Source organism: Gorilla gorilla, chromosome 5 (genome assembly GCF_029281585.2).
Source record: "Gorilla gorilla gorilla isolate KB3781 chromosome 5, NHGRI_mGorGor1-v2.1_pri, whole genome shotgun sequence".
NCBI lineage: Eukaryota > Metazoa > Chordata > Mammalia > Primates > Hominidae > Gorilla > Gorilla gorilla.
Genome location: NC_073229.2, coordinates 192347783 through 192368864, shown reverse-complemented (window position 1 = coordinate 192368864; position 21082 = coordinate 192347783). Strand labels below are relative to the sequence as shown.

Sequence of the window (21082 nt, the reverse complement as noted above, 5' to 3'; positions counted from 1 at the left end):
ACACATCTCTGTCTGCAGTAGGACAGGAACCCTCTGTTGGGGTGTGCACGCATCCATATCTACAGTTGGACAGGAACCCTCTATTGGGGTGTATACTCGTGTGTATCTGTAGTTAGACAGGGAATGCTCTATTGGAGTGTGTGCACACCTGTGTCTGCAGTTAGACAGGAACCCTGTATTCAACCAAATATGTGTCAAGCCTAGTTATTCGAAAGGGATGGGCTGGGAAGACCGTCACTGAAGATCTGTGTTACTGTCACTGTGGGGCCTGCCCCTCACCACGTTAAGCAGACAATAATCATATTAGTCTGTTCTCACGCTGCTAATAAAGACATACCCAAGACTTGGTAATTTATAAAGGAAAGAGGTTTAATTGACTCACAGTTCCACATGGCTGGGGAGGCCTCAGGAAACTTACAGTCATGGCAGAAGGCACCTCTTCACAGGGTGGCAGGAGAGAGAATGAGTGCCCAGCGAAGGGGGAAGTGCCTTATAAAACCATCAGATCTCATGAGAACTCTCTCACTATCGTGAGAACCGGATGGGGGAAACCACCCCCGTGATGCAGTCACCTCCCACCGGGTCACTCTCACAGCACAGGAAGATTATGAGAACTACAATTCAAGATGCGATTTGGGTGGGGACACAGCCAAACCATATCAATAAGGAAGTCAGTCTTACAGTAACTCAGGATTAACTCAGGATTAATAAGCTGGATACTCATTTGACTTGAAACATGCAAATGAAGAATCGCAAAATGGCCTCCTGCAGATCCAGCTGCCCCAGCTGTGCCCTGCTGTGAGGTTTCCTCTTGGAGCCCCAAGTGAGGGTCCTCGGGAGAGTCTGAGAGCAGAGCGCACGGCTACCGTCCTGCACCCTCCGTCACAGGCTTGGCGCCCTGCGATTCTGCCTGAGAACGCCGCCTCTGCTGCCCGGTGACCAGGGATGGGCCCCAGCGCTGCAACAGACAGGACTCAGGAAGAGCTCTGCAGGGGATGCCCGCCAATCCCATCCATGCCGGGGCTGAACAGGCGTGAAGTAGTGTCACATGCGAGACGCCGGAAATGCGGACACGGGACACCGGAAATGTGGACACCGGGCACCGGAAATGTGGACACGGGACGCCGGAAACAGGGACACGCACCAGACGCTGGGTGTTTAGAGGCTGCCGTGAGAGGCTCAGCTGTAGGAACACTGTTGGGATCACTCGCATCAATTGGGCGATGGATGATGTGAGACACCGATGCTCGCGCTCATGGGGAGCCAAGCATTCGTTTGTGCCGTGCGAGGACAGAGCCCAGAGGGCGGCCCTGGAGGTGACGCTGCATCATGTGTCCCTGACTGGTCTCGGGAAATCCTCACACCAGAGACAGACAGGGATGGAGGGGGCAGCCCTGATCCACTGTCCAGAGCACCCCACCCCCTCCACCCTCACTTCCCGGCACTCACAGGCGCTCTGATGGGCATGCGGTGGTGTTTAGCTTTGGGAGAGAGTGAGAGACCCAGACCTGTTACCTGCAGGGGATGCCTGACTGGGTCGTCCACCTGGTGCCCCGCTGGGCCTCGTTTGCTGAGGTGGCCTCCCTGGGGACAGGTGCCGGCCCCTCCCTGAACCCCTCCCCACCTCTTTTGCAGGTGAAGGCTACTGGCCGCGAGCTTTTCCAGCAAGTGTGCAACGTGGCGAGCATCAGAGACGCCCAGTTCTTTGGCCTCTGTGTGGTCAGAAGTAAGCATCGCTCAGTCCCCACCTGCAGGAATGCCCAGGGGCCGCATCTGCTGGAGGTCAAGGGGGTGGGCACACCACACACATCCATAATGTACACAGTTACACACCACTCTCATATGTACACATGCACACACCATGCACAATGCACACAGTTACACACCACTCACATGTACACATGCACACACCACACACGTGCAGGTACACACCATTTGCACCATGTACACATGCACACCACACACATGCACAGTGCACACAGTGACACACCACTTGCACGTGTACACATGCACACCACACACATGCACAGTGCACACAGTGACACACCACTTGCACGTGTACACATGCACACGCCACACACATGCACACACCACTCACACTTGTACACATGCATGCACCACACACATGCACACAGTTACACACCACTCACATGTACACATACATACACCACACACATGCACACACACACCACTCACACATGTACACATGCATGCACCACACACATGCACACAGTTACACACCACTCGCACATGTACACATGTGCGCACCACACACATGCAGTTACACACCACTCACACATGTACACATGCACACACCACACCTGCACAATACCGATTGTGCTGTTCTGGGGGGCAGTTGGCTCCAGGGGCTTCTGGAAACCTCTGTGCAGCAGCAGGACCCTGGATCTATGTGAATTCTTACCTGGAGTTCTAGTACATGCAGACGGCAGGTGGAGGGGAGTGGGGCCGGCCCCCTGGGCTCCACAGACCCTGCAGCTGGATTGTGTCACATGGAAGAGCCGTGAGAACCCAAAGTGCTTCATGTGCACTTTTTGCTGCCCCAGGAAGTGAGTGGCAGCGCCTGTATCCAGTCTTACTAAGGACTGGTGGCTTCTCATCTATAGTGGGGGCTTGAGGTTGGCAGCACAGACAAGCGCTGGCCCCCTCTCCCCAGCCAAGCCGAGGGAGGCTACATGGGGCATGGACAGATGGAGATGAAGCTCAGTGCTGACCAGCGGTGGCCGAATATCCCCCTGTCTTGCTGCCTGGGGAGGACAGGGCTGAGCTGACCTCTCCCAAGCTCTCCCCAGAACAAGTTGGCCTCTGTCTAGGGGAGTGAGTGAGCCGGGGACCCTGCATGGGACACTGGGACCCACACTCCATCCTCCCAGTGTCTGCAGCGCCTTGTCAGGGGCTGTGAAGGGAGCGTGAGATTTTAGGATCCTTCTGGATGAAGCCGTCTTGCTGCGACCATCCCGCATGGTGCCCTGGGGTTCCATCCCAAGTTTCTCTTCCGACCATCGTGAGTGTGGACAGGAGCCAGCTCTTCCCTCAGTGCAGGTGGCCCCGGCCCCTTCTGTGCCTCAAAGTAGAGGCGAGAGTGCCCCTGTCTCAGTCTCCTCCTTCCCTAATCTCTGCCTGGAGCAGAACCCTAGCTCCATCTCAGGGCTGCTCTGGGGGCTGTGGGACCCCTGGGCGGTGTGAAAGGAGGACCCTGGGGGGCAGAGGGAATAAGATGGGGTCCAGCAGGCCAGCCTTTCTGATGTGACCTCATGCATTTAGACCCAGTCCTGAGTCCCCCAGGGGACCCTGAGTGGGCACCATGAGCCCCCTGAGGGCAGGTGTGGATCTGGGGCTTCCTGTGTCAGACTCTCCAGGCAGGGTGGGGAGCAGGGAGAGCTGGAGGGCGCCTCCCTTTACTGCTGTGTTCGTCAGGCAGCCCCCACCCGATTCCAGCCTCCAGCAGCTTCACTTGGTGTTCCGGGGGGGTGACTGGGGGTGGGGAGGTGGGAAACTACACCCAGCACTGGGCTTACACCCGGGAGCAGCAGATGTCAGTCTTGCTGTCAAAGTTGAATACTGGTGGACTTTTCCCAGTTTTCAGGGAAGTTCTGGCCCAGTTAATATGTTTGTCCACAGCTGCCATTCATGCCACCCTGTGCAGGAGCCCAGTCAAAACATGTAGCTTCCCAGACCCCGTGCCCCCAGGGGAACCTGAGCCATCTGAGGGCTGTGGACAGAAGTCTCCAGGCCCCACTTTTAATCACAGTGAGAGTCACTCAGGGGAGGGCGGGATGTTGACTTTGGGGAGTCCAGTTTTGCTATTCGGTTTTGTGGTTGGTGTCATCTCTCTGTGATTTTAGAAATGAAAAGAAAATTAGTCTGGACGGAATGAGGGAAGAAAGTTCAAGCGTCCCAACCCTGTTCTTGGCATCTTTTATTTCTTAAAGGCTTAAAGTCTCTTTAACAGCCAAAAAACAAATCGAGGGCGGGGCGGGGATTGGGGGGAATTCAGGGGCTGCCCGCAAAACCCAGGCCAGGGCCCACCGCTTTGGTTGTGCATCATGTTCATCACCGCCGGACGTTCACCGACATGTTGGAGCCGCCGTGTTTGCGGGGCGAGCTCTGGTCCGCGCTCCACTCTGCTTCGTCTGTGCCCAAGTTCTCGGCACTGAGGCTTCCCTGCTCTCCCAAGGCGAGAAAAGCCCCAGGGCATCCCCCTCCCTATGGGAGGCCCTGCACAGGGCGGGTCGCTGTGGCTGAGAGGGCCTCTGGGAGACGTGGTTCGCAAGGCGACCGCGGGTGTGAGGGCACGGGGAGTTCAGCCCTATCCGGAGTTCAGGCACAACCCCTGATGTCCCCGAAACCTAGAGACAGCAGGTGGTGTTGGGGGGTTTTGAGGGTGGAGTGTGGGGGTCCCCCAGAGGTCCATGGCAGCTCCTTGGGGAAGGACCTCCCCTCCCAGCAGGGGGTGCAGGGCAGGGCATCTCTCCTGTTGCCCAGGAATCCATCACCCAGGTGGGGCAGGTTCCCGGTGGCCAGGGATTCTCCCGGTTTACGTGCTGATGATCCTCGGTGTTGGGGAATTGCAGACAGGTCATGAAGCCGGCAGCCCCAGCTTGGACGCCATCGGCTGGCTTCTAACCCTGTTTCCCTTTCGATTGAGGCACAGTGTCCGTGTCATCAGCTGCCCAGATGCTAAGGGGAGAGCTCACAGGCATTTGCCGTGTGTCTGAGCACAAGGGCCAGCAGTGGGGAGGCCCGGGAGGCAGGGGGCAGGGGTCCTTGAGTCCTGAAGGTCAGTGCAGGATGAGGGCCTGCAGCGCTGGGACAGCCTTGAGCAACAGGAGGGGCTGGGAGGGTGGCCTGGAACAGCTCCCACTGGCGGCCAGGCAGGTGCACACAAAGGGAGATTACTGGCTCATCAGCCAGTGTTTGCCTTGTCTTTACCTTGCGGAGGGAGTTCCCAGGTGGGAGGGCTTTCCGACTCCTGCTAACCAACCCTTTCTCACGTCCCTCTTGACGATGTCCCCTTTCTCCCTGTCCCCTTGACACTGGACATTTGAGACAGCCTGTGGCCGAGCTCACTGGCCTCAGGGACAAGAAAGGAATCTGGGGTCACCTTTCCTCCTGGTGATCCAGGAATCCGCCTCTGCAGGAGGAGGACAGACTCAGAACCGGCCCCTCAACCTCCCTGGGGCTGCAGCTTGGCACCTCCACCCAGCAGAGCCCTGTGGCCCCAGGGCCTTCTCGACCCGAGGACCCCCTTCTTGGTTCTGGTCAGAGCCCTTGCTTTGGAGATTTGGACTTTTTAAATGGGACGTGCTTGGATTTCTTACTTTAATTATCTCTTAAGTTGTAAATTGTGTACATTTTTGAGACAGTTTGTGAATTTTGTACATTTTTGAGGCCTATAGCAAAAAACAAGAGATGCGATTTGGGGCTTGGATATAGAGGCAAAGCAAAATAAGACAGAGACAGAGAGGAATAGAGAGAGAGTGGGCTCCACCTGGCCTGGCCTTGGCCCTCGCTGCCTGGAGCTTGCTCCTGTGGCAGTGAGCGAGGGTGCCAGTGTCCAGCCCCTTGGCCAGCCCTGCAGGAGTCTCGTGCTGTCACACCAGTGTCAAGTGTAGCAGGGCACAGTGGGGGAAGTTCAGGCCTTTTGTTCAATCAACAGGCACCTGTGGACTCCATGGTGTGTCCCGATCTGCCTGCCGGGAGCTGAGAGGACGACTCTCACCGGGAAGAGAGTGAGGAGGCTCTGGAGGGTGCATGTGGTCCCCACCCTGCTGGGTTCAGGGGAGCCCGTAGCCAACGCCAGAATCTCCCCTTCCAGCAGCAAGATGCCCGTCCTCCAGCAGACAGTCATGTGCCAGTCAAGGCTCTCCAGAGAAGCAGGACAAGTAGGACACGCACGCACACTCCTGACAGATGTATGCGTATGTGTATGTCTGTATACACGTATCCTTCCGATCCCATTTCTCTCTACAGATAGTGTGTGTGTGTATAGATACATAGAGGGAGAAAGAGAGAAGCTGATTTATTGTAAAGAACTGGCTCATATGATTGTTGGAGGCTGGCAAGTCTCAAATCTGCAGGGCAGGCTGGAGACCTAGGGAGAGCCACTGTTGCCATCTTGGGTCCGAGGGCCATCCGGAGACAGAGTTCCTTCCTCCAGAGGGGACCTCAGTCTTTCCCTGTTAGTCCTCCAACTGACTAGACGAGGCCCACCCGCAGTATGAAGGTCATCTGCTTTACTCAAAGTCTACTGATGTAAATGTCTCCCTCCCTCCTTCCCTCCCTCCCTCCTTCCCTCCCTCTCTCCCTTCCTTCCTTCTTTCTTTCCTTCCTTCTTTCTTTCCTTCCTTCCTTCCTTCTTTCTTTCTTTCCTTCCTTCTTTCTTTCCTTCATCTCACTCTGCCACCCAGGCTGGAATGCAGTGCTATGGTCATGGCTCACTGCAGCCTCGACCTCACGGGCTCAGGTGGATCCTCTGGCCTCAGCCTCCTGAGTGGCTGGGACTGCAGATGCATACCACCACAGCCAGATACCTTTTGTATTTTTTTGTGGAGTCGGGTCTCATTATGTTGCCCAGGCTGGTCTCAAACTGCTGGGCTCATGCAATCCACCTGCCCAAGTGCTGGGATTACGGGCATGAGCCACCACACCCCGCCTGAGTGTCGCCTTCATCTTAAGAATGTCTTCACAGTGACATCTAGACTGCTTTGACCATACAGCGGGGCACTGTGGCCGGGCTAAGAAGGGTGCGCCCGTCACCAGAGGTGATGATGTCTGCTGTCCCACTTCTAGGGGTGCAGGGGTTTAGGGGGACAGTGATGCTTTTGAGAAACAAGTGGTTTCATCTTCTAGATCGGTGTTGCCGCAAGTATTGTTCTCGTAGTGTTTGAGGTTAAGTCCTAGGAAGTACTAAGCTTAAGGAGTTCATTTTCTGTCCTCCTTATTATGATTTGAGATGGAGTTGGTAAGGATACAGTGCGGTGATTTAGGTAATGAATGTACAAATAAAAGGCCTTTTGCTGACCTTACCGAGGCAAAGGTTAACCCCAGATCCTTTAGCAAACATTGCTAAACATCTGCCACTCATGCTGCAAACACTGAGTTCAAGCTCGAGTACCCAAATGGTGAATTCGGGGGAGTCAGGACCAGAGAATGGTGATCTAGACCTTTTCACTCAGCATTTGCTTAGACCAGGCATTGGCAGACTTTTTCTGTAAAAGGCCACATAGTAAATATTTTGACTTTGCAGTACGAAAGCAGCTATGGACATGATGTAATAGAATGACTGTGGCTGTCTTCCAACAAGATTTTATTAACAAGAGCAAGTGGGTGCTGGGGTTTGGCCTGGGGCCCTGGTTTGCTAACCCCTGGCTCTGAGGGTCCTTGGCCTGTTATGGGGTGGGGTGGGGACTCCCCTAGGAATGGCCTCTGCAAGTCTGGGCCTCCCTGTCTGTGAGATGGGGGTAGATAACAGTGCCATCAGGTTGAAGATGTGGGGATTGGTTCAGAGTCTAGCACAGAGCATGGCACCCGGTGTCTAAGCAGTGAGTTGCTGTGGTTGTTACCGATGAGCCAAGTGTTTGATCCTCCCTGACACAAAAGTAAACTGGGGCTGGTGACACCTTGGAGCCTCCCCTAGGTCTAACGCCATCTAGAAGAGCCGGGTACTAAGGATTAGAAAGACAGGCAGGGCGGAGAGGGGCTGAGCCAGGCACCTGGCCCTGTGATGCCCTTTCTGCAGGCCTCTGTGGGTAAGTCTTCCTCACTGGTGTCTTCATTTATCTGCAGACGTGCTAGCACTTGGGGATGGAGTATCTTCATATGTAATGCAGGTGGCTGTAAGGGAGTACTGCCGTATCAGGGACTAACTTTTCCCTGTGGTTTTTATTCTCAGGACTGCAGGTTTTCTAATATAAATAAGAGTAGACAGTGCTCTGTATCCACGGGTTCCGCATCCTTGGATTTGACTAACCTCATGTTGAACATACTCAAAATAATAACAATAAATAGTACAACAATAAAATAATATGAGCTTAACAACACAGTACAACAAAGACTTCCACAGCATTTACATTGCATCAGGTATTATAAGGAATCTCAAGATGATGTAAGGTGTACATGAGAATGTGCGTAGGGTACACGCAAACTCTACACCATCCCCAGGTTTTGATATCCGAGGGGAGTCCTGGAACCAGTTCCCAGCAGACACGGAGGGATTGTACATTGCTTTCAGTCGCAGCAGGAAGGGTGTCTCTCTAGGCTTTATTTTCCTCTCTAGGAAAATTGTTTAATTTTTCCAGGCCATAAAGAAAACACATGCTGGTAAATATTTTTAAAATATAGAAACACCTAATTTAGAAAGAAGTGTCTCTTGTAGTTTCCAGGGAAACCAGGTTAACAGGTAAAGCTGGGATCGTTGACTTGAAGTTGATCACGTTGGTACTAGATTATAGACATCTCTATTTTTATTGATTGATTGCTTGATTGTTTGAGGCAGGGTCACACTCTTATCACCCACACTGGAGTGCAGTGGCGCGTTCATAGCTTTCTGCAGCCTTGAACTCCCAGGATCAAGCAATCTTCCTGCCTCAGCCCCCTGAGTAGCTAGGACTACAGGCATGCACCGCCTCACCCAGCTATTTTTTTTTTTTTTTTCCTGTGGTGACAAGGTCTCATTATGTTGTCCAGGCTTGTCTTGAATTCCTGGCCTCAAGCAATCCTCCTGCCTTGGCCTCCAAAATTGCTGAGATTACAAGCTTGAGCCACCGCATCCAACCCTGCCATCTCTGTTTTTTAAATGACTCATTCCATAGCTGAGAGAGGGGTGCCTGGGTTGCAGAGGAAGAGGGTAGGGATACATGTTGCTAAATTGCTTTCCCAAAGGGCGTGCCTGGAGCATGTGCCAGTTTTGAATATCAGCTTGTAATATTCCTACACGTTGGAACATTGTTTTAGTAAGCAAGCATTTGACACCTGCATGTGTGTTAAGATGCTTTCTGCGTTGTCAGCCAAGGAAAGCCCCATATGCAGCGTCAGCTGCAGACGCACAGTTTTCAGCTGTGCATCTCTTCTCTCCAAGCCACACTCAGTTTTGAACAAACGGTGACACCTGAGAAGCATGGTGACTGCTCTGATGAAGCCTTTTGTTTTCCTTTCAGACAATGAGTATATATTTATGGATTTGGAGCAAAAGCTCAGCAAGTACTTCTCTAAAGATTGGAAGAAAGAAAGAAATGAAGTAAGTGTAGAGTGTCGGGTGGGAGAGGGCAGGCACTGCGGTGGGCTGTGCGGGACGGCGGGGACACGTGGGGTGGAAGAGGGCAGGCACTGCGGTGGGCTGTGCGGGACGGCGGGGATGCGTGGGGTGGAAGAGGGCAGGTACCGCGGTGGGCTGTGCGGGACGGCGGGGATGCGTGGGGTGGGAGAGGGCAGGCACCGCGGTGGGCTGTGCGGGACGGCGGGGACGCGTGGGGTGGAAGAGGGCAGGCACTGCGGTGGGCTGTGCGGGACGGCGGGGATGCGTGGGGTGGGAGAGGGCAGGTACCGCCGTGGGCTGTGCGGGACGGCGGGGATGCGTGGGGTGGGAGAGGGCAGGTACCGCCGCGGGCTGTGCGGGACGGCGGGGATGCGTGGGGTGGGAGAGGGCAGGCACCGTGGTGGGCTGTGTGGGACGGTGGGGATGCGTGGGGTGGGAGAGAGCAGGCACCGCAGTGGACTGTGGTGGGCCATGGGGACACGTGGGGTGGGAGAGAGCAGGGCACCACGGTGGACTGTGGTGGGATGCGTGGGGTGGGAGAGGGCAGGCACCGCGGTGGACTGTGCTGGACCAATGTGCTGCCTTCTGTCCACGCAGCTGCTCCATCCAGAGGGGCTGTCCGCAGGGGGACTGCGGTGAGCCCTGAGGCAGCAGGCAGGTGTGCCCGCCCGAAGCCCGCCTTTGCAGATGTTCTTGAACGCTGTAGACCACGTCCCACTCAGGGTTCTCCGGGTAGAAAATACCATGAGTCGAATTGTCAGCTATGGCTGCAGACACCTGAGCTTCGACTTTGAGCTGAGTGTGAAGCAATCCAGGCCCCCCCACTGGGAAGACAGGACAGCCAGCGGCACCTCCCTGCGGCTCACTTGCTCTTTCTTGCATTTTCCCCACCAGGGAAATGAGAAATCCAGAGCCCCCTTCGTGGCCTTCCTCCGAGTGCAGCACTACGTGGAAAACGGAAGGGTCATAAGGTAACGGCATGCGGACTGTAAGGGGTGTTTCCTGGAATACTGAAAATCTGCCGCATGACGTGGAAGTCCCCTGAAGGCCACACATTACATTTGAGTTTATCCAAAAACAAAAAACAAACAAACAACCCCACTATATCAGCTGTTTGCTTTGGGGTTAATACAGGAATTCTGTTTAATCGAAAGGTATACAGACTGTCATAAATTGGTACTTCTTTTTCTTTTTCTTTTCTTTTTCTTTTTGTTTTGTTTTGTTTTGAGACGGAGTTTCACTCATGTCGCCCAGGCTGGAGTGCAATGGCACAATCTCGGCTCACTGCAACCTCCACCTCCTGGGTTCAAGCGATTCTTCTGCCTTAGTCTCCAGAGTAGCTGGGATTACAGGCGGGCGCCACCACACCTGGCTAATTTTGTATTTTCAGTAGAGACGGGGTTTCTCTGTGTTGGTCAAGCTGGTCTCAAACTCCCGACCTCAGGTGATCCACCTGCCTCGACCTCCCAAAGTGCTGGGATTACAGGTGTGAGCCACCGTGCCCGGCCTAAAGTGGTATTTCTTCAAATGCCAGGACTCATACTCTCTAGGGTGGGTATACCATCTGGGGGTGGGCAAGGCTTCTGGAGGTCGCTGGGCTAAGGGCTGCTGCGCTTGCTGCGTGGCGGTTCTCGCTGTTCACTGCCCACTCTGCAGGTGTCTAGTGGGAAGCTTTCCCTGACAGGAGTGGGTAAGTTGTACATCTGGTGGGCTGCACTCTAAACCAACAGGGGCTGCTTCTTCCAGACCTGCCTTAGAGCTTCTAGGGTAACAAAGACGTTCCTCAGGAGGATCCTGAGACTTACTTCCAGAACAGAGCTTCAGGGGTGTGTGAACAGGGTTTACCCTGGGGGAAAACCTAAGGGGGTTTCCCAGGAATTCCCTAAGCAGGCACAATCCCAGCCAGTTCCAAAAGGGATGTGTGCGGTTGTGTGGAAGGTTCTAGGGAGTGAGGGGCGTGTGGTTGTGTGGGAGGGTTCTGGAGAGTGAAAGGTGTGTGGTTGTGTGGAGAATCCTGGAGACACTGGTGTGTGGTTGTGTGGCAGGTTCTGGAGAGTGAGGGGTGTGTGAATATGTGGAAGGTTCTGGATAGCCTTGGAGGGGAGGTCTGGAAGGTGTTGGGTTGATGGATGGAGCTACCTGGTGCTATGGGGCCGGTTCGGGGGAATTATATGAGAAGATCTTGCACCTGCATCTTGGGTGAGCCTCCACCCGGCCTGTGATTAATGAATACCAGCCATGGCCTGGCCCCGTGCTGGGCGGTGAGCTCTGGGAGCCAGGTCTGTCCACATCCAGGGATTCAAGTTGCCCAGGCCCTGTGCACCTCCAGGGATTCGAGTCGCCCAGGCTCTGTGCACCTCTCCTGCACTGGGGCTCGGTTTGGTGAAGGCCGAGCTCACTGGGGAAGGAGTGGGACCTCGGCAGGTGGAGCCTCATCTAGTGGCTCCTTGGTGGCAGCAAGTCACCTGTGCCCCGCTCCAGGAAGAGTGCGGGCCTGTGCCGTGCTGGCCCTGCAGCGACACAGCTGTGGGTATAACAAGACAGGAACTAGGTACCAGGGGCTCAGGACAGCCCTGGGAGCTGGTGTGGGGAGGGACAAGGCAGGGCCAGAGGGGCCATCAGTCCCCACACCGGTCATCCTGGAACTCACTCCCTGCCACCTTCCAGCGACCACAGGGCACGGCACCTGTACTACTGCCACTTGAAGGAGCGCGTGCTGAGGTCACAGTGCGCTCACCGGGAGGAAGCCTACTTCCTGCTGGCTGCCTGGGCGCTGCAGGCTGACCTGGGCGAGCACCGGGAGCCGGCCCATGCCGGGAGGTACTTCGAGCCACACTCCTACTTCCCACAGTGGGTAAGGTCAGGGCCCACCTCCTCCCAGCACCGCTAGCCTGGTGCCTGTCCACCTCCACCGGGTGCCGTCCATGGGAGCAGGGGACTGAGGGCCTGGCGGGGGCTGCTGGAGCAAGGGTCAGGGATGGAAACAGGGCAATCACCTGTCCTTTTGTCCTGAAGGCCCAAGGGTCCTTACCACCCCCAAAGGCAGGCAGTGTGGGAGGAGTGGCCCTGAGCAGGCAGGTGCGGGTGCCTGTGCTCCTGATGCACCCAGCCAGCTGTGTGGCCTTGCTCTCTGGCTTCACCTCTCTGAGCCCCTCGGCTGCCTGGCTGTGGAATGTGACCCACACGGGCCTTGTGGCTGTGAACCTTCCTGCTTCTCTCTAAGTATCCTGGGACCCGTAGGAGTCTCTGAGCCTCAGCTTCCTCACCTGTAAGGGAAGGAGTGGCATCCCCCCGGGAAGAGGGCCATGGAGAGGTGTGGGCTGTGCCACTGTGTGCCCAGTCCCAGGTGCTGTCCGGCCTGATGGCCGCGCGGATTGATGGCTGTCACCCCGGGGATGCAGGCCCTGTTCCGGGTGAACTTTAAGGTTTCTCTCCTTGACCGCTCATCCCTGTGTACCTCTCTATCCTGTGCACCTTGGGGCCTTCTCACCTTTGCTCTGAGGCAGTCGCTGAGGTCAGGGTGGGGCCCAGCCAGGCTTCCTCCCAGCGCTGTGGATGCCACATGTGCCCTTGGCCTCTGACCACATTTCCACCCTCAGTGATTCCATGTCCCTGTGGTTATTACCCCAGTCCCGGTGATGGCCCCAGCTGGTCCTCACTGGGCAGGTTCCCAAGAGCCAGGGCTCATTGGGAGTGGAGTCCCCACCTGCAGACGTCTGAGGAGGGCTGGCTGCTGCCATTCCCCTTGGGGAGGACCCGAGGGGGACAGGAAATCAGACAGGGCCCAGGGCCACAGTGGGCACTGAGACTTCCTCTGGGTCTGGGCTCAGCAGCCAGGCCCTGGCCCTGCCCACCGAGGTTGGCGCCAGCTGCAGGAGTCTGGGGAAGCTTCTCGGAGCAGGGGGCCGGCAAGGAGGAAGGGGGGACCAGCAGGGGTCTGAGCTGACCTCCCGGCTCTGTCCTCAGATCATCACCAAGAGGGGGATTGACTACATCCTCCGGCACATGCCTACCCTGCACCGTGAGCGCCAGGGCCTGAGCCCCAAGGAGGCCATGCTGTGCTTCATCCAGGAGGCCTGCCGGCTGGAGGACGTGCCCGTGCACTTCTTCAGGCTGCACAAGGTCGAGCCCAGGGCGGCCAGCGATGGGCTGGACTCTGACTCCAGGCCAGGGACGGATGGAGCCCCCATGGCTAAGAGTGGGAGCAGGACCCCAGGCCAGGGATGGACGGAGCCCCCATGGCTAAGAGTGGGATCAGGACCCCAGGCCAGGGATGGATGGAGCCCCCATGGCTAAGAGTGGGATCAGGACCCCGGGGCAGGGACGGATGGAGCCCCCGTGGCTAAGAGTGGGATCACGACCCCAGGGCAGGGACGGATGGAGCCCCCGTGGCTAAGAGTGGGATCAGGACCCCAGGCCAGGGACGGATGGAGCCCCCGTGGCTAAGAGTGGGATCAGGACCCCAGGCCAGGGACGGATGGAGCCCCCGTGGCTAAGAGTGGGACCAGGACCCCAGGCCAGGGACGGATGGAGCCCCCGTGGCTAAGAGTGGTCAGGACCCCAGGGCAGGGATGGATGGAGCCCCCGTGGCTAAGAGTGGGACCAGGACCCCGGGGCAGGGATGGATGGAGCCCCCGTGGCTAAGAGTGGGACCAGGACCCCAGGGCCGGCATGGCCAGGCTCTCTTAGGTCGTGGCTGGTGTTTATCTGGCATGATGAAAGGCAATGCTTGTGCTATGACAACTATGCCTTTGATCTGATGCTGGAGTGAATGAGACTGTCTGTAAATGGGCCCCAGAGCTCAGCCTGGTCCATGGAGGCCTCGGCCCCTAGCCAGACTGACCATACTCTGCCATCAGTGAGGCCCAGCACCTCCAGGCCCACAACTTGACCTCTGACCTGTGTCCTCTAGGATAAGAAGGAAGGTCATCCCACCGTGATCCTGGGACTGGCCCTCAGGGGAGTGCACATCTACCAGGTGACTGAAGGGGCTCCAGCCTCACAGAGCCCCTCGTCCTGCCCCCACCCCCTCCTCCCTTCCCCGCTGGAGTCTGGGCCGTGTAGCATCCCTGCAGCCGTCATGGGCGCTGGCTGGCCCCGCCTGGACGCGCCCTGCCTCTGCTGTCCCGCAGGAGGTGGACCGTGCTCCGCAGCTGCTGTACGACCTCCCCTGGCCCCACGTTGGGAAGCTGGCATTTCTGGTGGGTGTCTGGGGGGTCCCCGTGCCCTGGAAAGCCTGGGCAGATGCAGCTTCATCCTCGGGGCATTTTCTGGACAATTCTGCACCCGACGAGGTGCAGGTCCCTTCCTGCCGGCCTCTCGGGGGCATCAAGGCCGTCCTGGCCTCACGGGCTTTGCGCCTGGCCCTGGCCCTGCAGGCACGGGGTGTTTAGCTGCGCCTGGCCCTGGCCCTGGCCCTGGCCCTGGCCCTGCAGGCATTGGGTGTTTAGCTGTGCCTGGCCCTGGCCCTGCAGGTGTGGGGTGTTTAGCTGCCTGGTGAGGTCTAGTTGTTGTTATCTCTTGAAAACTTCTGGCTCCCAATTGAGAAAATCAAGGGAGAAAAGAAGAGCAGGTCATAGAAACGCACCTGTGTGGCCTCTGTTCCTCTCGTCCCGGCCCCAGAGCTGTCACCCAGGGTCACCCCACAGCCCGGGTGCCAGGGATAAAAGGGCAGTGACTGCGGGGGCTGCTGGACAGCAGGCTTGCTCTGGACAGCCAGACCGAGGTCTTCCCGTCCCACCCCAGACCTCCACTCCACTCACACTGCCGCGGGCACTTTCTAGCCAGGAGGGCTGTGTCCTCTCAAGCAAGGGCGGAGCAGAGCACAGTGTCCGCGCACAGCGTCCGCCAACAGCCATCTGCACTGCGAAGTGAAAACCTGGGCCTCGTCCCCCTGGGGGCCATGGCTGACATTTAAAATCATCCTTTCCTGTTGCTAGCGTGGTTTTCCACCTGTGGAGTGGCAACTTCTCTCCTGTTTGCTCAGGGAAAGAAGCTGGAGATCCAGCTGGATGGGCTGCCCGCAGCACAGAAGCTGGTTTACTACACGGGCTGCACCTGGCGGTCCAGGCACCTGCTGCACCTGCTGCGCGCCAGCCACCAGCTCCACCTCCGCGTGCGGCCCACTCTGCAACAGCTGCGGCAGCGGGAGGAGGCGGAAGGTGGGGCTGGGCTGGGTACGCTGGGCTCCGCAGCCGGACTGCGCCTTCTGGGCTAGGCTGGGCACACTGGGCTCTGGCCGGACTGTGCCTTCTGTCTCTTATTGTTGTGGCCTCCTGACTCCCACGTCCCCCAGATGCTCAGGTCGAAGGGCGAGGTGGTGGCCCCCCAGCTGTACCTGGAGTGGAATTCTATAGATGGGACTGGGGGAAGCTGGGAGCTTGAGGAGCCACCTGAGATTTCCACTTCTCAGTTTCCTGGTCTGTTTTCCACTTCTCCTCCCATCATGTGCCCACAAAGAGCAAGAAATGCAGGTTCCGACAAGGCCTCAGTGTTTACCCACAGGCCTGGTCTCCCTCCCTGTTCCACGTCCTCACCTTGAGCACAAGGCCTGGCCTCAGCGTTTACCCACAGGCCTGGTCTCCCTCCCTGTTCCACGTCCTCACCTGAGCACAAGGCCTGGCCTTAGTGTTTACCCACAGGCCTGGTCTCCCTCCCTGTTCCATGTCCTCATCTTGAGCACAAGGCCTGGCCTCAGCGTTTACCCACAGGCCTGGTTTCCCTCTCTGTTCCACGTCCTCATCTGGGCTGTGGGTGTGCATTTCTGTCTCCCGGGCTCTTCCTCCTGCATCAGCAGGGCTGGTCCCTCTCCAGCTCGCCCTCACTGTGCTCCCCACTCCCCACAGAGAAGCAGCACTACCGGGAGTCCTATATCAGCGATGGGCTGGAGCTGGACCTGGCCAGCAGGAGCTTCCCGGGCAGTGGGGTCAGCAGCCAGCACTGCCCCCGCTGCCTCTCACGCCACTCCGCCGACAGCCACGGCAATTCCTACACGTCAGGCATCAAGGCCAACTCCTGGCTCAGGGAATCCAGAGAGATGTCTGTGGACGTGCCCTTGGAGGTCCACGGGCTCCATGAGAAGGAGCCGTCCTCCAGCCCCAGGACCAGCCGCAGCCACCCCAGCACACGTGGTGACAGCCAAGGTGGGCCCGAGGGAGATGCCCAGGCCCCAGGGCCAGTGAGTGCGGTCCAGCCAGCCCCAGCTTGGCTGACCCTAGACACCGAAGCAGCAAAGCCCTGGCCTGCCCTCCAGTGGCCAGATGTGAGGGGCTGGGCTGCCTGTGACCTGAGTCCCAGGAAATATGCCAGAACATGCCGGAAGAACAGAGATGGCAGGGAGGAGCTGCCTGCAGCCTGCTGTGCCCGAGTCTCCTGTTCCTGCCAAGGGGCAGCCGCAGGCTGGGATCAGAGACAGGAGAGGTGGGGTCCTCTTGGGGTTGCAGATGAGTCCAGGTCCTTTAGCTTTCTCAGAAGCCCATCTCGGGAGCCACTCCCACTCCTAGGAAGCCCCTGGCCCCTAGGAAGCACCCCCCCCAACTGCTAGGAAGAACCCCCCTCCCAAGGAATGCTCCCCCTCCCGGGAAGCCCCCCACAAAACTTCTAGGAAGCTCCCCTTCCAGGGAGCACCTCCCTCTCCCAGGAATCCCATCCCCACACATAGGAAGACCCCCACTCCTAGGAAGCCCCCCCACTTCCAGGAAGCCCCCCCACTTCCAGGAAGCCCCCCCACTTCCAGGAAGCCCCCCATTCCTAAGAAGTCCCCTCACTCCTAGGAAGCCCCCTGGACTCCTAGAGACCCCCCAACTCTTAGGAAGCCCCCCACTCCTAGGAAGCCCCCTACTCCTAGGAAGCCCTGTCCTACCAGCTTCCCTCCCATCAGAAAGCCTGGGTTAGACTCATGTCTTTTTACACTCAGTTGAGTAGGAGTGAGAAGACAGAGCCATTCAGAGTGTTCTAGGACCACGTGTCCACCTGGCCCAGGACGCAGCACCTTGTCCTGAGGGATGCACCCTGCCCATTCCCTGTGTGTAGGACCGTGTGTGCACCTGGCCCAGGACGCAGCACCCTGTCCTGAGGGATGCGTCCTGCCCAGTCCCTGTGTATGAGGCCCTGAAGAGCTTCCTCATTGCCCCAGAAAGGGGACGTCAGCTCTGCTGGTCTCTGAGTGTCCCCACGGCCCTGACGGTGGATGTGATGAGATCAGGTGGGACCAGCCCCAGGGCTCAGTCACCCAGGACCGCCCAGCATCACCTACAGTCACCCAGGGCCATCCAGGGTCACAAAACATCACCCAGGGCCTCCCAGAGCCAGGCATTCCTGTCACTAAGCCACTGTGTCCACCATTGCCCTTGGAGTGTCTGGTCCACCAGTAAGGGATGGTTGGCCTCCATCTCTGAGGATGTATGCAAGCTCTGTGGCCTGTAACCCAGCGGGAATCACCGTGCTAATCCCGCATCTGCACAGCAAGGGGCCGTTTTATCAGATGTCAGGGAATGGAGCAAAAGCAGTCACCGCACTGAGAGCAAGGGGGCGGTGTGAGCCTCAGGAGATGCCGGTCCCGAGACCAGGGCCCCAGAAGTGCAGGGAACTGCCCTGGGGAGGAGCCATGTCGGGCAGAACCCAGACACCTGTGCTCACGGCTGCCTCCTCCCACAGCCACTCGCCAGGAGCCCTGCACCGAGGTCAGGACCAGAGGCCAGAGCGCCGAGGCCGTGCACCAGGTAGAGTCCCCGCCGCGGGCCAGAAGCCCGGGCCCTGCTCCTCCACCCCCTTCTCCTAGGTTCCCTGTCAGGGGCCCTGGGGACCTTCCTAGGCCTATCAGAGGGTCCCTCGACTGACACCCCCAGAGACGCAGCGGGCAAGTCAGGGAGCAGCAAGGCTCTCGGGCATTGGGGCAGGTGGACGTGGGTGGAGGCCTCAGCCTCAGGGCTGAGTGAGTCGGCTCACTGTGGGGAGGGAGGGGTCCTGCCTGGGGCTGGGGTGGCCGGGCCCTGAGTGTCACCGGGCCACTGTAGGCAGGACCCGGACACCTGGGCCCTGCAACCTGCCGTGCAGCAGACTGGCTGCCCCATCCCCTTCGTCCACCTCCTCCACCCGGGGCCTAGTCCTGTGTGTGCAGGGCTGCTCCAGGGCTTCCCCCACTTCCTGTAGAGCCACTGAGCCTTAGGATCCCCCAGAGGAGCTAGAGGAGAGGCGAGCCAGTGGTTCCTGGATGCCCAGGTGGGGAACAGGTGGGCTCAGGGTTCCCAGCCAGGCTCCGAGTTGCCCTCCCCACCCCCCAACCCCCTCCCCCGGTTCCACCACAGGAGGGTGAGGCCCCCTCTGGTCAGCCCTGTTCAGAGTCCCCCTGGAAAGACACAGAAAATCGGTTGTGGCTGATTAGTTGTGATGCTGGATGGAGAGAGAAGAGGGCTGGGCACGGGAGGTGGATGGAGAGAGAAGAGGGCTGGGCACGGGAGGCTGCATGGAGAGAGAACAGGGCTGGGCACGGGAGGCTGGATGAAGAGAGAGAACAGGGCTGGGCATGGGAGGCTGGATGGAGAGAGAACAGGGCTGGGCACCGGAGGCTGGATGGAGAGAGAACAGGGCTGGGCACCGGAGGCTGGATGGAGAGATAACAGGGCTGGGCACTGGAGGCGGATGGAGAGAGAGAACAGGGCTGGGCATGGGAGGCTGGATGGAGAGAGAACAGGGCTGGGCACTGGAGGCTGGATGGAGAGAGAACAGGGCTGGGCACGGGAGGAGGGAGGGGAGGCTGCAAGTCCTGGCAGGCGCAGGCCCATCCCAGTGGGGGCAATCCCAAACCCAGGTCAGCCCACTCAGTGGAGGAGACGGCTGCCCAAAGCCGCCTGAGCTCTGGGCCAGGGACTGTCACTCTTGAAAGATGTATTGATTAAAAACAAGGAAACACGCGTAGAAGGGCAAGTCAGACCCTGGCGCTGGGCAACCTTCGGTGTGGCCTGCCCGTGCCCCTGCCACCTGCCACCAGGGGCCTCATCTGCCTCCTGGGAGCACAGTGGTCCAAGGCAGATCTGAGGGGCCATGGCAGCCGAGAAGCTCGGGCTGGAGGCGTCACTTAAGGGCGATGACGCTGCCCGCTGGACGCCCACCTGGACGGGACCTTGGACAGTCACCTCTGAACCCAGACAGTTTCCTCTCGTATAAAATAGGAGGCCGTTCTTGACGTCTGAGGTGCTTCCAGAGCTGGTGTTCAAGGCCCATACTCAGACCTGATCCTAAATTACACCAAATGCTAAGAGTCCAGGTCCACTGAGTTAAAAGGCAGAAAGCAGCCCCAGGAAAGAAGCTGGGCAAGGTGGGGGCCTCCTGAAATGCATCAAAAGAAGATGCCAAGCCTCTCTCGCAGAGGTGTGTGCTGGGGGAGCCCGTCCAGGGGCAGGCTGGCCATGCACAGCGGCGCAGGGTGGGCATTGGCAGGGAGTGCGGCTCTGTGGCCACAAGCAGTGTGGCTGCCGTCTGCGGTGGTGGGAGTGAGAGGGGGCAGCAGGCCTCACCCCATGGCCTCTCCCTGCAGATCCAGGAAATGAAAGCCGGGGTCAGTGAGGAGCAGCACAGCCACGGCCTGGACGACATGCAGCTGCACCAGCTGGCCCTGCACCCAGCGCCCGCCTCACTCAGCCATACCTTCCACTGCGCCCTGGACTGCAGGCTGGCAGGCCCCTGCGAGACCAGGGCCACTCTCCCCAGCAAGAGGTCCAGCAACTGTCTCGCCCTGGACCTGTTCGGAGAGACCCCACCACAGGAGTTTGTGGTGTAGGCACCACCCACCCAGCAGTACCGTCTGCACCGCCAGGCTCAGCCCCTGCCCACCCCACTTCCACATGGCCGTCAGCCCTTCCTGCCCGCCAGATGCTGCCTGCACCTCCGCAGCCAGCACGCTCCACAGGTTCACCTGTAAGAGGTGTGGAGCTGGCTCTGACATCAACCTGGGAGGTGACAAACAGGTCCCGCACCTCATGCCTGTCTGCGGTGCACCCGGGAGCTCTTTCCCTCAGGGTCTCCAGGGAGCCGGTTCAAGGTCTGGCTGTCAAGTGTCCAGAGAGCCATGGTGTTGGCCCTTGAGGCAGCCTGTCACCCATCCTAATCTGGGAGAGAAGGTGACACAGCTGGGCCCAGACCCTGGAGAGAGAGCTCTGCAGTTTCCCACACTACCAGCTCCCCAAGAGACAGTCCTGATGGGCACAGGCTGCCAGAGCTCCCAAGCCAGAGTTCACAGTCGTCATCACTGTGCAGGACCCAGGTTCCTCCTAGACCTGAACCCCTCTCTGCAACTCCTGTTTGCAAGCGCTGGGCCTGCCAGACAGAGGCCCCTCTTGTGGTGCAAGCCCAGCTCTGTCACCTGAGATCCAGCCAGAGACCCTCCTCCACCATCCGCAGTCAATGGCTGTGCTTTCCCTTCCAAGCCAGGGCTTCCAAAGACCCCACTGCCCCGGAGCTGAAGCCGACTCTGCTCCCATCTCAGCCATGAGGCCTCAGGACCCACTCTGCTCACAGGTGGCTTCCTTAAGCCATTGCCCTGGCTGGGGTTGGGCTGGTGCAGCCCAGCTGGCGGAGGGGCGAGGCTTCGGTGACAGATGGAGAGTGGGGGACTGGCTGTGCATGGCACCTGCTCTGATCTGGTGGGCTCCACGGGTAGTGCGACCTCGGTTCTGTGGGCTCTGGAAGGCCACCAGGGTAGGGTCTCCCCAGGGCTCCTCCCCCTGCACAACACTCCTGCACACGTGCAAACCTGCTGTCCTCTGCGTTTAGAGGAATGACCCGTGCATCCCTGCTAGTCTCAGGCACATC

At 58.5% G+C, this 21082-nt stretch overlaps 1 protein-coding gene across 1 annotated transcript in view; it reads left to right on the top strand.

The window, feature by feature from the left end:
- Window positions 1-20175, top strand: part of FRMD1 (FERM domain containing 1) — a 44109-nt gene extending 23934 nt beyond the window's left edge. The window contains exons 3-13 of the mRNA XM_019028703.4: window positions 1636-1726; window positions 9177-9256; window positions 10169-10245; window positions 11942-12128; window positions 13241-13396; window positions 14187-14252; window positions 14407-14475; window positions 15261-15435; window positions 16120-16416; window positions 17930-17994; window positions 19809-20175. Coding sequence (XP_018884248.1) covers window positions 1636-1726; window positions 9177-9256; window positions 10169-10245; window positions 11942-12128; window positions 13241-13396; window positions 14187-14252; window positions 14407-14475; window positions 15261-15435; window positions 16120-16416; window positions 17930-17994; window positions 19809-20051 — 1506 coding nt within the window. The 3' untranslated portion in view covers window positions 20052-20175. The remainder of the gene's footprint in view (window positions 1-1635; window positions 1727-9176; window positions 9257-10168; window positions 10246-11941; window positions 12129-13240; window positions 13397-14186; window positions 14253-14406; window positions 14476-15260; window positions 15436-16119; window positions 16417-17929; window positions 17995-19808) is intronic.
- The last annotated feature ends 907 nt before the right edge of the window (window positions 20176-21082 follow it).